General features: G+C 42.6%; 1 protein-coding gene across 2 annotated transcripts in view; it reads left to right on the top strand.

Annotated features, from left to right (window-relative positions):
* MAML3 (mastermind like transcriptional coactivator 3) overlaps positions 1-14,444 on the top strand; it is a 240,315-nt gene that overhangs the window by 149,605 nt on the left and 76,266 nt on the right. For both annotated transcript variants that reach the window (XM_064651583.1, XM_064651582.1), the window contains exon 2: positions 2,201-3,688. In XM_064651583.1, coding sequence (XP_064507653.1) covers positions 2,201-3,688 — 1,488 coding nt within the window. The remainder of the gene's footprint in view (positions 1-2,200; positions 3,689-14,444) is intronic.

Below are 14,444 nucleotides of genomic sequence, written 5' to 3' on the forward strand. Positions count from 1 at the left end.
AGATCAGTGACACAAACTAAGCTGCAGTGTTCCCCGGCATGCCACTTGCACTGGTCAAAAAGCAGGAGGGAGCTGTGATGCCATACACTGGTGTTCAGCCTAACATAGGTTTTTAGGGGAGGAAAGCAGCAGAGGTGAGAACTGTATCATAAGTCTCCTTGTGGGATCTGATTTTGATCCTTCACACTATTCCTAGGTGTTGGCTTGCTTTCCATATGGCTGCTAACTTGCCCAAATTCAGGCAATTACCACCCTGGGCAAGCACCTCTTGCTCATAGAGCTCTCTGCTGCCATGCAAAGGGAGATGAGCTCTGCTGTAGGACATCATGTTCTGCAGCCTGGTGGGTTCCTGTAGACTATGGCTCATAAATTTGGCTATGCCAGGCCTTAGTAAAGAGAGTGCTGGTGAAGTGTGTGTTTCTGCCTGCATCTGCTGCCAGAACCCCGTTCCCAGGCATCTGTGGAGCTCATGAGGTCAAGAGTGGCTGCGGCTGGGAAAGGAGCGGGAGCCCAGTGGTGGGGACTTCACACAGGGCAGGCCCAAAACAAGCTCACAGCCTTCCTGACCCCCACATTGCTTCAGGCTTGTTCCCCATCACAGCCCACAGCACAGGGGAGAGGAACTTCTTGGTGCAAACCACTAGCCGTGCTGTTTCTGTACCCCCAGAAACCAGGGGTGGGGAGAGATTCGGGGTAAAGCTCTTCTGCTCCAGTACCAATCAAGGAATTGATGGTCTGCTTAGACTCATAGACTTGCCTTTCTGCTTTGTTGTAAAGACCATATCTCTGCAGAGGAGCAGCTACATCAGTAGCTTGGTGTCCCATATGGGTTCAGCTGTAGCTGCAGCAAGGTGTGAGTCGGCCATCTCCCTCTGCATTGGGTGCTGAAAGGAGGCACACGGGCCTGAAGGGAGAGAGAAGGGCACAGCCTTCTCAGAACCCCTCCCTCCAAAACCAGGACGAGATATGGATTTGCTCGCCTGTCTTACACATAGGATGAAAGGCGAACCAGCCCTCTTGGGATGGGAGAAATAAATGGGATCTGGATTGTGAGAAGAAAGAAGGTTGAGGACCTCTAGGTTAGGGAAGGGGTGGGAGCTACATGTCTGGGACTTTCATACCAGTAAAAATACTTTAAAATTTGATAAAATCTTTCAGTTTGTTGTATTCTATTGTTCTGGTATCAAGGATGCGAGTGTGTTCTGAAGGCGTTTGCTAGAGCTGTGACCTCTTTGCTTCCTCCCCTCCCCACTATTGTTTTTTGCCTTAACTGAAGAGGGATGCTTTTTTTAGCCTGGTACGTAAGTGAAGGACTTAACTTTGGTGTGATAGGAGAGGACTGTAGCTTGTTACAGTTCTTTGCCATGCTCCTTTTAACCTGAATTAAAGCTTATGTTAATACACTAATTTTTTTTATAAAATTCTTGTATTCTAATTTATTTTCTGTCCTGGAGACTTGTCTTGCTATCATTTCTGTTAGCTATTTATGTTTCACGTTAGCTCCTAACACACAGCTAATTTCCTTTTTTTCATTATTTGATGGAGTTAACATCATGCAAAATGCTTTCTATTTTCTAGGGTGGATATATTTTTTCCTCCCTTAAAACTGATTCTCAATATGTTTTGTAGCCAAGAACAGTGGGCTAATCAAATGAAACTATGATAATGAACTTTTTAAAAGAAATTTAGTGTCAACAACACATTACAAGTAGTCTATCAATTGTATTGCAGGTATTTCTCAAGAAGCTTCCAGAAACTTCCACCAAAAAAATTTCAGAGTAAATTGTAAATTTTAGTGATTCCCCTTTTTTTTTTTTTGGTCCAATATAAGATTCCTCTCTTTGTTAGGCACTGCATAAATCTCATCACTGTTAGGCACCAAAAAGTTGAATTAGCCAACATGCTCCCTAAAATTCTGGTAGCTTAGAAAGCACAGACATTTTTTACAGTTCTGCTCTCCTATTCAAGGGAAGGTTGGGGAGGGAGTGAGGGGTGTGGAGGTGTTTGGCTGTTTCTTTTTTTTTTGTCTTTTCAAATTGATTAAGGCATAAGAATGAAATCAAAGAAATTTCCCAAACAGAGCTTTTAAAACTTATTGTCACTGGTAGGCTTGATGAGGAGTATGTCACAGCGCTTGTGAGCACTTTTTTTTGCATCTGCAAATGGTTAATTTTTTTCTTTCTTCTTGTTTTTCTTTAAGCTTCAAGAGACAGTCAAAAGGAAGTTAGAAGGCACTCGTTCACCTCTCAATGGAGAACAGCAGAATGGAGTTTGCGATGGGAGCTTTTCTCCAACCAGCAAGCGGACAAGGAAGGATGTGCCAGGCATTGAGGCAATCAACAGCCTGCCCAATAATTTGCCTTTGCCCGCTGTTTCTCCTCTTCACCAGCTTGACATGAAAGCTCCCCTGCCCCTGCAGAACAGCGGAACTCACAGTAGTGGTCTAGAAGACTTGGGTGAAAATGGTGGGCTTTCCGAGATAAAGCTCCCTGTTAATGGCTGCAGTGAGCTAGATGATAGTTTTAACATCCTGCAGAACAAGGAGCTAAAGCAAGAGCCTTTGGATGACTCCAACTGCATAGACACTTCTGAAACATCCCTTTCGAATCAGAACAAGCTCTTCTCAGACATTAACCTGAACGATCAGGAGTGGCAGGAACTAATAGATGAACTGGCAAACACGGTTCCAGAGGATGATATACAAGATCTGTTCAATGAAGACTTTGAAGAGAAGAAGGAGCCAGAATTTCCCAGGCCTGCCACAGAGACTCAAGAGAGCTCAAGCGTGAAAAGCGACCCATCTCATTCTCCATTTGCTCATGTTCCACTAGGGTCTCCCCAGGTGAGGCCGTCTTCGTCCGGTCCTCCGTTTTCCAACGTCTCCACAGCCTCCAGCATAACTTCTGTGTCCAGCGCCCCACCAGCCTCAGTCCCTGCCGGCTCACCAGCAAACTGTGTTGTTCAGTCACCTCAGACTCCCAGCCAGGCCCACACCCCCGGCCAGACGCAGGCGCGCTCTGGAAATGGCTACCTTATGAACCCAGCAGCAGCCACCGTGGCGGGACCGGGGCCTGGGCCGGTGAACATGCCGAGCGCTGACTTGTCTCCAGCTGAGCAGCTCAAGCAGATGGCAGCCCAGCAGCAGCAAAGAGCCAAGCTCATGCAGCAGAAGCAGCAGCAACATCCAAATCAGCCCTCAAGCTGGTCACCTGTGGGCCCTCCATCTAGTCCCTACGGAGGACCCTTCAGTGCAGACAAACCAAATAGTCCAATGATGTATCCTCAAGCCTTTAACAACCAAAACCCAATAGTGCCTCCTATGGCAAACAATCCCCAGAAGACCACAATTAATAACTACCTCCCTCAAAATCACATGAACATGATCAGTCAGCAGCCAAATAACCTGGTCACAAACTCCTTGAGCAAGCAGCCCAATATGCTTTCTTATGGCAACACCAAACCTCTGACCCATTTCAATGCTGAGCTGAGTCAGAGGATGACCCCACCGATGGCAAATCCCAGCAAGAATGCCATGATGCCATACATCCAGCAGCAGCAGTCCCAGCAGCCCCAGATGCAGGCTCAGATGGCGCACCTGAGCGAGGAACAGAAACGCATGCTCATCATGAAGCAGAAAGGAATGATGAATCAGCCCATGGCATATGCAGCACTTCCTGCCCTTGGACAGGTAAGCATGAGTGCATGGTGCGTGGGCAACCAAAAAGAGGCTGATACAAAGGCTTAGTGTCTCTTTGTGCAGTCTCCTCCACCCTCCTCCTCTTTTTTCTGGAGAATATGGAATGTCATTGCAGATGCTTCTCGGACTTTTCATGTGGTATTGGAGCTTGATCATATTAAGAAACAACTGAAATGATGTTGCATTATGGTTTGGACCTGTTGTTAATTCACTGAGGTTTTTTGGTTTTGGTTTTTTTTTTCTGAACTAGCACTCTTTCCCTGTGTTTCTGCTGATGAGTGCTTAGGGCCACTCTGGGAAGTTTTGAGTCAGAAGTCACTCCTCCTTGGACGGTTTGTTTCACTTTTTTCATAATGTAGGATTTGGTGGTTGTGGATCCCACACCACTGCATGGCTTAGTTTCCACAGTGTAGTTAGCTTTGTAACAAAAAGACAGAGCAGCAGGTCCCTTCTTCTTGGGGTAGAGATGAAGCCAGCTTTAAACAGCGTATCTGGCATTTTGGCTCCAGGAACAAAAGAAGGACATTTTGGGTGCTTGAGTGCCTTTGGTTTCCACTGGAAGAAGTAAGCACAACTGAATCCTTTTAGTGGTGCTCCAAACATGATGAGATGAGGTGGTTTGTTCTGGCACTTTCAAGCTGTCTTTAGTAACATCGAGTATTTTATTGTTGTGAATCCTTTCATTGTTTGTGAGTCTTTAAGCAAGAGGCTAAAGCCATATTGGCCTGAGTGGCTTGGCATCACTGTCTCGCATGTATTCCATGCTAACCTCTGGAGCAGCAGTTGCCAGGTTTGGGGAACGCTTTGTAATGAGCTGATAACCAATTTGAATAATGGTTATAGTAATACCCTGTCATCTCCTGGGTCAGCTGGGTATTCTTAGTTGCACAACCCCTGTAAAGATCTGCCCACTGGTGTCATAGAAAGGATCAAGAATAAATTTTCTGAATGTTGTTTTGAGAGTTTTCTGATTAATTAAACTTAATAATCAATTCCTCAAATAGATGATGCCTTCACAGAAGTTATGTGCTACCTAAACATGTCAGGAATTCTGATATAATAGTACACTAATAAAATTATTGGTTGATGGTCTTAGCATAACAGCTTTTCACCAAATTAGCTGTTTCCACACCCCCTACAAGGAACATTTCTTTCTGAGCATGGTCTAACTGTGATTCATACTGTAATGCATGTAGAAATACAGCAAAATTTGTCAGTGCTTCAGCTTGTGGAGTTTGGGGATCTACCAACAAGGAGGAGTAGGAGCTTTACCAGACCAGAGTCCATCACATATTATTTTAAATTAATTGCAAAACAAAAAGAAATGTTCATCTGCCTCCTGTTTTTGGTTCAGGGTGTGTAGTGACAGCTCCTTATATTAATTCTGCTTGCCTATTGCATTAGACATAGCTGGTCTAAAGCCTCTTCTTTTTGGGAAGGCTTCTCTAGAGAAATACTGCAATAATGACATGGAACTCAGACTGTAATCAGAGTTACAGATTTGTCAGGTTGCAATAGAGAGGCAGAGGATGTTTTGTCACTGTGCCTAGTGCTTTATCATCTTTTTCTTTTGTTTTTCTTAAATCTGTTGAACTCAAAGACCCAGCAAACAGTTGACAGGGTGAACTGTCTGTGTGAAAGAGTTAATGGCATCTCCTCCATTTCATAAGTTGAGAAATTCATGTTAATATCTCGCTGTAATTCCCCAGTATGAATGGGAAGCCAAGGTTTCATATATCTAATCTCACTCAGTTCCTTTTTTTTTTTAATGTAGGAAAAACTAGATATTTGGATACAACTAGACATTCTTCCATAAAAAAGTCCAGATATTAAGTCATTTCTGTGTCATATAAAGAAGAAACTTAAGGCAGAGCTGTACTTCATTATATATTATGTGCAATTCACATTTACTGATCCAGTCGAGATGAGGGACTTCTTCCTTTTGTGTAGGCGTAGAAAGGTTCCTTTGCTACTTGTGGAACCCACTTGCCTACACTGAAAGGATTTTGTTTGCTGAGGGAGGTTGAAATAATAGATTTCTAACCGTAATGTATTTCTTCCTTCTTTCACTCTCTGATTCCCAGAAAAGCATTTTTCTCTGGAAAATTGGAAAGCTTATTATTGTAAGATGTGTTTGATGGAACAGATTGTTTTTGCAAAAGTGGTAAAAATGTTATGTTGATATTGTTGAGTTAAACCCAGACTGATGCAGATTATCTGATTCTATTGCTTACTGCAGGATGCTGATGGTCACATATGAAAAATAAGGAGATTTCACTCTTCATTTTGAAATACATTTCTGAATGTAAAGTGAATGTATCTTTCTGACAGTTTATAGTTTCTACTTTCATTTTAGTTTTGGGTTTTGATATGGGATTGTAAAAGTGTGTGTTAAACTATCATGGTGATTTGACAAATGACATGTAAGGGGAAAAAGAATCTACCTATTGCATCTCATGGTTAACAGTGACCATATATTTCTGTCAAGTTATTCTGACAAGGGCATATTTGAGAACCAAAAGCTGATTTAGGGAACATCAGATGCGTACGTAAACACCTTGTCTTATTTTCAGTGTACTGCTGTAAAATTTAGATACAGCTTAGTTTCATGCACGTGTACAGACACTAATTAAACCCATTCCCGTTTGTGCCTGAGGTTGTAATAGGCAGCATTTTTACGTGAACTCATTGCTTCAGTTGTTGAGTGTGTTTTAGCCAGACACACCACTTTTTCAGTCCAGCTGGGACCTTGCAAATGCTCTGTGGAGGTCAGCTGTCCGTGACTGTCCTATTAAAGTGCCAATGCTGGTGCTCTGGGCTTGTGTCTTGGGCATGCTGAGCATCACTGCGTACTCCTGTGAAGAGAGGTGAGCAGCAAGAGAGGAAGCCTTTCAGCTCAATATATCCGTGAGTGGTTGGACAGGCAAAGAGTGCTAAATTAGCAGCTTAGCCAGCAGAACTAGTATCCAACAGAAGTAGGATTTCTCTAAAGGCTCTCTGCACTGTCGGTGTTGAAACCCTTCCTGTCAGATGTGTTAGTCCTTTGTGTAGATCCAGGGCTGGTACTGGCACTGCAATTGTAGCCCTCAACAGCTATTGCTGAACGATCCATATACTCTGAACCATTATGTCCTGTATCTTATTCTATAGCTTGTTTCTCTTCAGTGAGCACAGTATTTTTCCACAAAGCAGATACTGGTTTGGATTTTTGCATTGGGGATTTTTCCAGGGGTGGCAGTTGAAGGTAATTCTGATGGTTTTTTGTGGACCGAGTATTAAAACTGTGGTCAGATCCAGACCCATCTATATCCATCAAAAGCCATGGTGGATCCTGACCCATCTACCTTCAGCAAGGCTCTGTCCTCCTGTGAGTGTTCCCTCATGCCTGACTGTTTTCCACTTGGTCAGGCTTACATTTAGAAATCCCTGCTCTTTGCCTTGTCCCAATACCCTGATCTGCCCTAAACCCAGTTGTTAGTTTGTGACTACGTTGCAGGTGTTGCCCTTTAGCCTCTTGCTTTTTCTGGGTGTTTCTTTCATTCTTGCTTAGCTGTGGCTTACAGGCTAAACCAGCAAGTAGATTTTCACAGGGCTGGTAACTTGTTAGGTATTTGAGGGATAGAGGTCCTCTGCTCTTCTAGTTCTCATGCACCAAGATGCAACAAGGACTTCATTATGTGATTTAAGAAATTAAAGCAAGCAAGCCTGAACCAACCTCCTTCTCTCAAAAATTAGAGCACTCTTTAACCTAAAATGTTCTATTAAGTTTTTGAGGTGTATGTAAGGTTTTATGGGATGCACTCCTTTCTTTTTTTCTTTAAACCAAAGAGTAATTTCAAATTGAGGAAAAGCGAAAACATATTCTTTGGGAAATTTCAGAATAATTAATTGTGCCTTTTCTAGGTTCCAGCTGTTCAATATGCATGCATAATGGTAAGAGAAAAAAAGCAGCCCAATGGAATAGATATTGAATGGCTGAGATAGAATTTGATGTTTGGAGCCAAGTGTGCGAGTAATTAGAGTTCAAAACAAAACAGAATTCTCTGTGGGTGTAAGAAAAATAAAACTCTTTGCCTGCATGGGACTGTGAGGATGCTGCAATTATAGTTCCTACTGAAACCACTAGTTATGTTGTTTGAAATCGAAGGGATGTGAATGAAGGAGAGAAATGATACCATCCTGCAAGAATATCTTCACTTTTTTTTTCCTGTCTTTTGTTTTAATCTTACAAATTCAAGGTGCGTCATCTGCTCAGTCTGGTTTTGCTTGACAAAGATAAAGGGAGATCTGTGTCCAGAGAACATTTTCGAAACATAATCGTCATTGTCCTTTCAAAGTGAAAAGGTGTGTCTGTCTCTGGAACTGTAAAAGAGATTTTACACTTTTTTTGAAGGTTATCTTTGGGATAGTGAGAAAAAGAGATCATTGATGTTCTGCGATTTGGCCTTTTTTAAAAGCCTACCTGAAAGTAAAGAAGAAAGGCTACAGATTGGTATTCACTGCATGAAAGTGTGGCAGAGTCACAATTGTCTTAGCAGATTTTAGGGGAGACAGGCTGGAATGGAAATAATGACAGAGACAGTGAGGATCACTTGCTGAACAGCCCACAGAGCTGTAGAGGACACCTGTCTGTTCTATGTTTGACTTGTAGACCCTTTTTTCCACAAGATGTAGTGCCTTCCTTTTACAAACATCAAAATTTGCTCCCTGGAAATCAGTTTCCCATAGAGTTTTAAGGACAAGCAGGTTAACAGAATGTGTTCAGATGGATTCTGACCATCTCACCAGGCAATCTGTAAACAGTAGCCTAGCCTTCTTACCATTCCTGCTATCATCTGCCCATTGTGTTGAGAAGAGGCCATGTTAGCATAAATCACTAAAAACAAATGTTGGACAGCACTGGGCTAAGGTCAGATCTCAATGGCATAATCCTAATTCCAAATCTGTGGCTTAATCTTAAAAACAATTTTGTGGTATTTCCTCATTTTGTGACCTGTGGTTCTGTACTTATTAATCTAATACAAACTTTGTTCATTTCATATGGTAAGGTTTTTCTTCAATACCAATTTTTTCTCTAGTCTAAACCTTGCAAAATCGAAGTATAAGAGCACTGCTCCCGTGCCCCAACCAAACTAATCATCCTATCATAAGGAAACAGGAATAGGCTGCCAGGGAAGTGATTGATTCACCACCCCTGGTGGTATTTTAAAAGACATTTAGATGTGGCACTTAGGGACATGGTTTAACAGTGTACTCAGCAGTGTTGGATTATAGGCTCTTGGAGATCTTTTCCAGTCTAAATGACTCTATGATTCTATGGAAACCATGCACAGATGTCTTTGGTGAAATCTGCTTTCCTGAAAGCGTGCTGACCAGTATTCCCTGTTACATCCTCTGAGTCATCAGAGCTGAAACTAGTTGTTCCATTGTTTTGCTGGAGACTATGTCAGAATAATGGGTCTTTTCCTCTTTAAATAACACTGTTGTAGTGGTAAATCTTTGGTTCATAGAAACTTCTGCACTTGTTCAAGATTCATTAGAATACATTGCGTGATTTTCTTCTTTTCCAGTTTCTCAAAGACCCATAGGGTGAGTTATTCACTTCTGTAAAGAAAATGCACTACATTACTTTTAGAAGCAGATAATTTGTATTACTGACTGCACAAAGTGTATACTAGATGTCCCCTATTTTACTTTTTTTTTAAACCCTTTTCCTTCCTACATCATCTCAATTGCTACATAAAGAGCAGTTTGTCCTGTTATTTAGTGAGGCCCGATAGTTTGATAATTCAATGTGTGCCAATCAACTCTCCTTCAGTTTTATTTGTTATGACTCCAGTTGTGATGCACTGTGATTTTGAAATGCCTATGGCCAGTAGCAGCGTATTTTTGTATAAAGTGCCACCCTTTCCTGGTGTGGGGTTTTTCAGGGGTATCTTTCCAGTCTCGTGACCCATTCCAACCTGCTTTCAGCAATACCAGCCATAACCCATTTCTTGTTGTCCAAGAGCCTTTCTAACTCTTCATGTTCACTGTATATGCTCCTAACAGTAATATACAGATGGTGTAAAGCTGTGTTCCTTCCACCCACTTCAGTGGTTGGGTAAGCTGACGACAGCATTGCTGAACATACTGGGATGTTCCCACCGTGCTCTCCCCAATGCTGTGCACTTCCGTGTGCTGCCCTCTGAGCATCAGCATAACCAATTTAGCACAAAAAGGCTGATGCTTTCAGCACTAGACAGTGACTGAAAGATCCACATAGCCTTTTCTTCTTATAACAGTGTTCTAATGTTCCCTGGAAAATCAAAAGTCCTCCTTTCTGTCCTACTTCCTCCACCCGGGTGGTCACCTCCCTGAATCAGCATATTCACTGTGGGAAAGCTACAGGACAAACCCAGTCACCCACTGACACCTCTACGCTTTGTGGATCTGGAAAAGTGTTTATTGCAAACTAGTACCTGTCGTATTTTGATGTAGACAGTGAGTTCAGGTTGTGAGTTGGACACTGTTATCCTCCATTTTTATTTTGATAGAAGACTTAATCCAGAGACAAAGAGTAAGGTTCCCATCCTCTGGAACACTTTGTCTATTTACCCTCTAGTGCCTCACTACTGGATGCCAGATCTTGCAGGGTGCTTATCTGAGAATTTTGGTGTGACTTGGTCTGATCTCTTTCTCTCCAGTCTGTGATCTTGCATGGTCCAGCCATGATGCAGTTTGAATCATAGTTTGTACTTAGATAATAGTTGAGAGTTTTAAATGTTTCCCTGTGTAAATTCTTCAAGTCCATGACTGTCCTTAACTTTACCTTTTTCTGGAGTGTAGACATTTGGAGTACTTCTTGCCCCTATATTCATTTTCCTTCCATAATTCCCAAGTTTGCCAGTTTGCTTCTCAGCATATCAAAAATATTAATCTGACCTTAACTTTACTGGAATCTATATTCCTATGTTTAAATTCATGAATATATGTCTGAATGTCTTAAATGTCAACTCATGCCCCATAACACTGGTGGTCGGAAAAACTCAGAAATTCTAAAATTGCTTTGAAATCATGAGCTCATAAAATTAATACATGTTGGGGGTGGTGGTGATAGTTATCTTCCTGTTTTCTGAACTGCTAGATTCTTGGTTTCCAGCTATTCTTTATCCATCTGGGACAGGAGTTTGCTTTTTAAAGTAAAGCTTTGATTCTCCCTTACCCCTTCGACTCTAGAATATGAAAGTGAAGGGAAAACATGTAAAATTATAAATCTTACAATGGCATAATAAATTAGTGTGATACTGGGATTTTCCTTACCCCATTTCAGTCTCGTTCTGTTCTTATGGCACCCAGCTGCACCATTAGGGTTATGGTGCAACTCCAAACCTCTTACTTGGAAGCTTCTCTTCGCTTGTGCTTGTATTTCTAAGGTGTCACATAGTCCTTTTAGAACAGATACATCAGAAAAACAAATTACACTGTTCCCAAATTACTGTCTGTACTGAATACACAGGTGAAGTAATTGCTCAGTGTATATCAAAATTCCTTCATTTGCCACCAACAAGGAGGTTGTGTGTGCAGTGGATTTACTACACTTTGCTGTTCACAGCAGTGATAAAATCAGCAGGAGCTCCTGACCAGATTTAACAGTACAGATCCAGGGCCAGGGAGATCTCTGCTTCATCTGTCTTTCAGAGGCACAAGGAAGATCTCTTCTTCCTTCTCTTCCAGATCTCATGCTGACCACACTGAGGTTGGTAGTGAGCTTTCCTTTGCCAGTAATGGGAGTCAAGCAAGCCTTGAAACTAATTTTGGAAGAGAAGAGGCTTGGCTAGAAAGGCTGGGGAGGGCTTTGCAGCCATCCACCCACTTCCCGTGGCACGGGTAGTTCTGCAGAGGACACCTTCTGAGCCAGCTGACTGTAAGAAACAGCAGATAGGTGTTGTGCACATCTGCTGTGAGCAAGGAGGGGGCTTTTCACAGCAGCCTTCTGCTTGTGCTTACTATGTGGTTTGGATCTGAGCACAGATCTACCACATTTCCACAGAATAACCATTTAAAGTGGGGGGTTTTCCTTATAATTTTTAAAGATCCAAATATAAATAAATGATTAGTCTTCATCAGGCATATAGCAATGCACTTTTGATTATTGAGAGCTGGACCCTTACTGCTCACTGTACTGATTGTGAGAGATGAACCAAACTGCCTCCTTTCAGGCTGCATTTCCACCCTCAGCAGCATTTCTAAGCCTCAGTGTCATTTCATGTATTGCCGCAGACGTTAGATTTAAAATTGCCTTTTGACTATTCTGTTCTGTAGGGAACAGACTGTTAGCAAATCCCTTTGCTAGGAAAGCCTCTTCCGGGTAGTCAGGGAGTTTATTCTCCAGTTTAAGAGTAGTCTCATTGTCTTTTCCACCCTTTGTAAAGAGAACAGGAGATGGATTAAAAATTAACTCTTTCCATCACTTTTTCAACCTCCCTCCCAAAGCAGGGGCTTATAGAAGCTGAGATTTAATTCCAAGCAAACCTGTGAGTTTTTTTTTCAGCAGTATTTCAGGAAGAGTTTCATTTTACCTATAGAAATATTCTTGCAACAAGAATTATTCTCAAAGAAGCAGCACCCTCCCCCTGTGCTCCCTTTACTGCGGGAAGGATGGAATATCTTTGCTGTTTAACTCAGTTAAGTAGGTTTCATGCAGTTTCTGCTCCACAGTGATCACCCAGCCTGCTCCACCATGGACCCCCTTTCCTTTCCCTGCGTTCTCCTTCTGCTCTGATTTCTCTCTGTTAAGGAGCTTGCAGCAGAAAACTGCCTATCAAATAATCAGTCAATAAGGGTAAAGGTTATAGGGTATCCTCTAATTAGAAATACTATTTTGAACTAGTAATAGATTGTGATTATCTTAAAAGTAAGCTCCATCCTGTTCTTCCCTTTATTTTTCCTCAATCTTCTTTTTTTTTTTTTTCCTGTGACGGGTAGGTGACTCCTTCCCCGCCCATAGTTCTGTACTCAGGTAAACAGAAGAAGAGACACCATCAGGAGGGTAAATTATGAAAAGTCAGCATGGAGTCCTCCTTCCCACAGAGGGCTGTTTGCTGACTCCCCATGCTGTATACATCCTCTTTCACTGTCTTCTGCACCATCTCCTCTTTCCTGTTTGCAGGCTAGATGGGAATGGCACTGGCTTTTGGCGGGGGCAGGCCAGAAGGGCTCCCACATTTCCAAGGCTGAGCTTCAGTGCAGGTAGAGAACTAGCCCGGGCAAACTGCTGGGTTCCCATCTCACTGTACCCACCACCAGTTACCAGAAATGGGGAAATTAGTTCCTTTGCAAGTGGGAGAATACATGGCAGTCCTTTCCAACTGCTTCTGGAGGCAGTCCTGTACATCTGATCAAGCTGATTAAAAAAAAAAGTTGCGAGGGAAGAAAATCTTAGTATTTCTGCTGTGGTGGAGCTTTATGCGGGGTGTTGGAGCCACATGTCAGGAAAGGTAGTGCCCACCTCAGAGGTCTTGAAGCTAAGTAAAGGTTACACACAGTGATAGCTTCCTTTTGGGTAGCACCGTGAAGAGCTCAATAAAATCAGAGAAGCCACAACTGGAGTTGTCCACATCTGTGCTACTCTGGAAGGTGCAAGAAATGGCAGAAGAGAAAGAAGGACGCAGAGATAAACTGAAGTATATAGACATCTTGTGTGAGACTGAGCACTGCCAGAAAGAGAAAATCCCCTGCTCTTTTGTAATCCCTGTGTTCTTTAAAAGTTTTCCCTCAACTCCCCTCCCCGCCCCCCCCAGCATTTCGGTGGCACTGAAAGAGGCTGCTTGTTTATCCCAAGAGCATGAATACAGCTCAGCTCTTTTCCTTGAGGAGAACATCATTAAGTACTGACTGATGTTCCAAATAGGAACTTAGACAAAGTAAGGCTCATATTTTCAGAGGAAAAGTAATAGTCCCATTTTTAGGGGCTCATTTGCACTCGACTTTGTTTACTGCAGTTCATGGCTGTAGCTCAGGAGTGTTCTGAACTTGTGAGCTGACAACATCACTGTGTTTTGTGAAGTTAGGTGTGGAGCCCAACAGCCCTTTTTAAACTTGTGTGCACATATTCCTTTGTGGCTAATATAGCTTTTTGGACATATATTACCAGGAGCTTTTCTGTCCCTTCTCTAAAGCAGTGTGACTTAGAGCCTGCTTCTGAGCCATCAGCAAAGGGCTTGGCCACCCGATCCAAGAGCAGCACTGCAATGCCAGGACCAGTGTCAGGATGTGTTCTAAGCCTTGAGCTCATCTTCTGCTTTCTATGCCTCTGCCTAACTTCTGTCAGTATGAAAGTGTGCTCTCTGATGATCATTCTATGCTCCCTGGATGGCTAGGATGTTCCAGCTCAACATGGACGTGTGCCTTCCACTTCTGAATTCCTATTTTGTTTTGGTTTTTATTTTATCTACATGGATCCTAATTCTAGTGCTTTCCAAAGCCTAGTGCTACCTAGAAGCATGTTACTGGCATGTATGTTCCCTCAGAAAGATTTCCTAAAGTCTGCAATATCCGTGGTAGGCACACTTAATACCTCTTGAAAGACTGTCCCAGTAAGTGGTTAAGTGCAGATTTGGAGTCCTGCATTCAGGAGGTTCTGCCAAATCCCAGCTGATGCATCTAATTTGCTAAAGAATGTGGCTTCTGCTCTCTCAGCAAAGATTTCATTCCTCATGGGCAGTGGGAAACTTGCCCTCTTTATGTTAATGTTCACCAGCTTAGT

Source organism: Pseudopipra pipra, chromosome 4, assembly GCF_036250125.1.
Source record: "Pseudopipra pipra isolate bDixPip1 chromosome 4, bDixPip1.hap1, whole genome shotgun sequence".
In the NCBI taxonomy this organism is placed as follows: domain Eukaryota; kingdom Metazoa; phylum Chordata; class Aves; order Passeriformes; family Pipridae; genus Pseudopipra; species Pseudopipra pipra.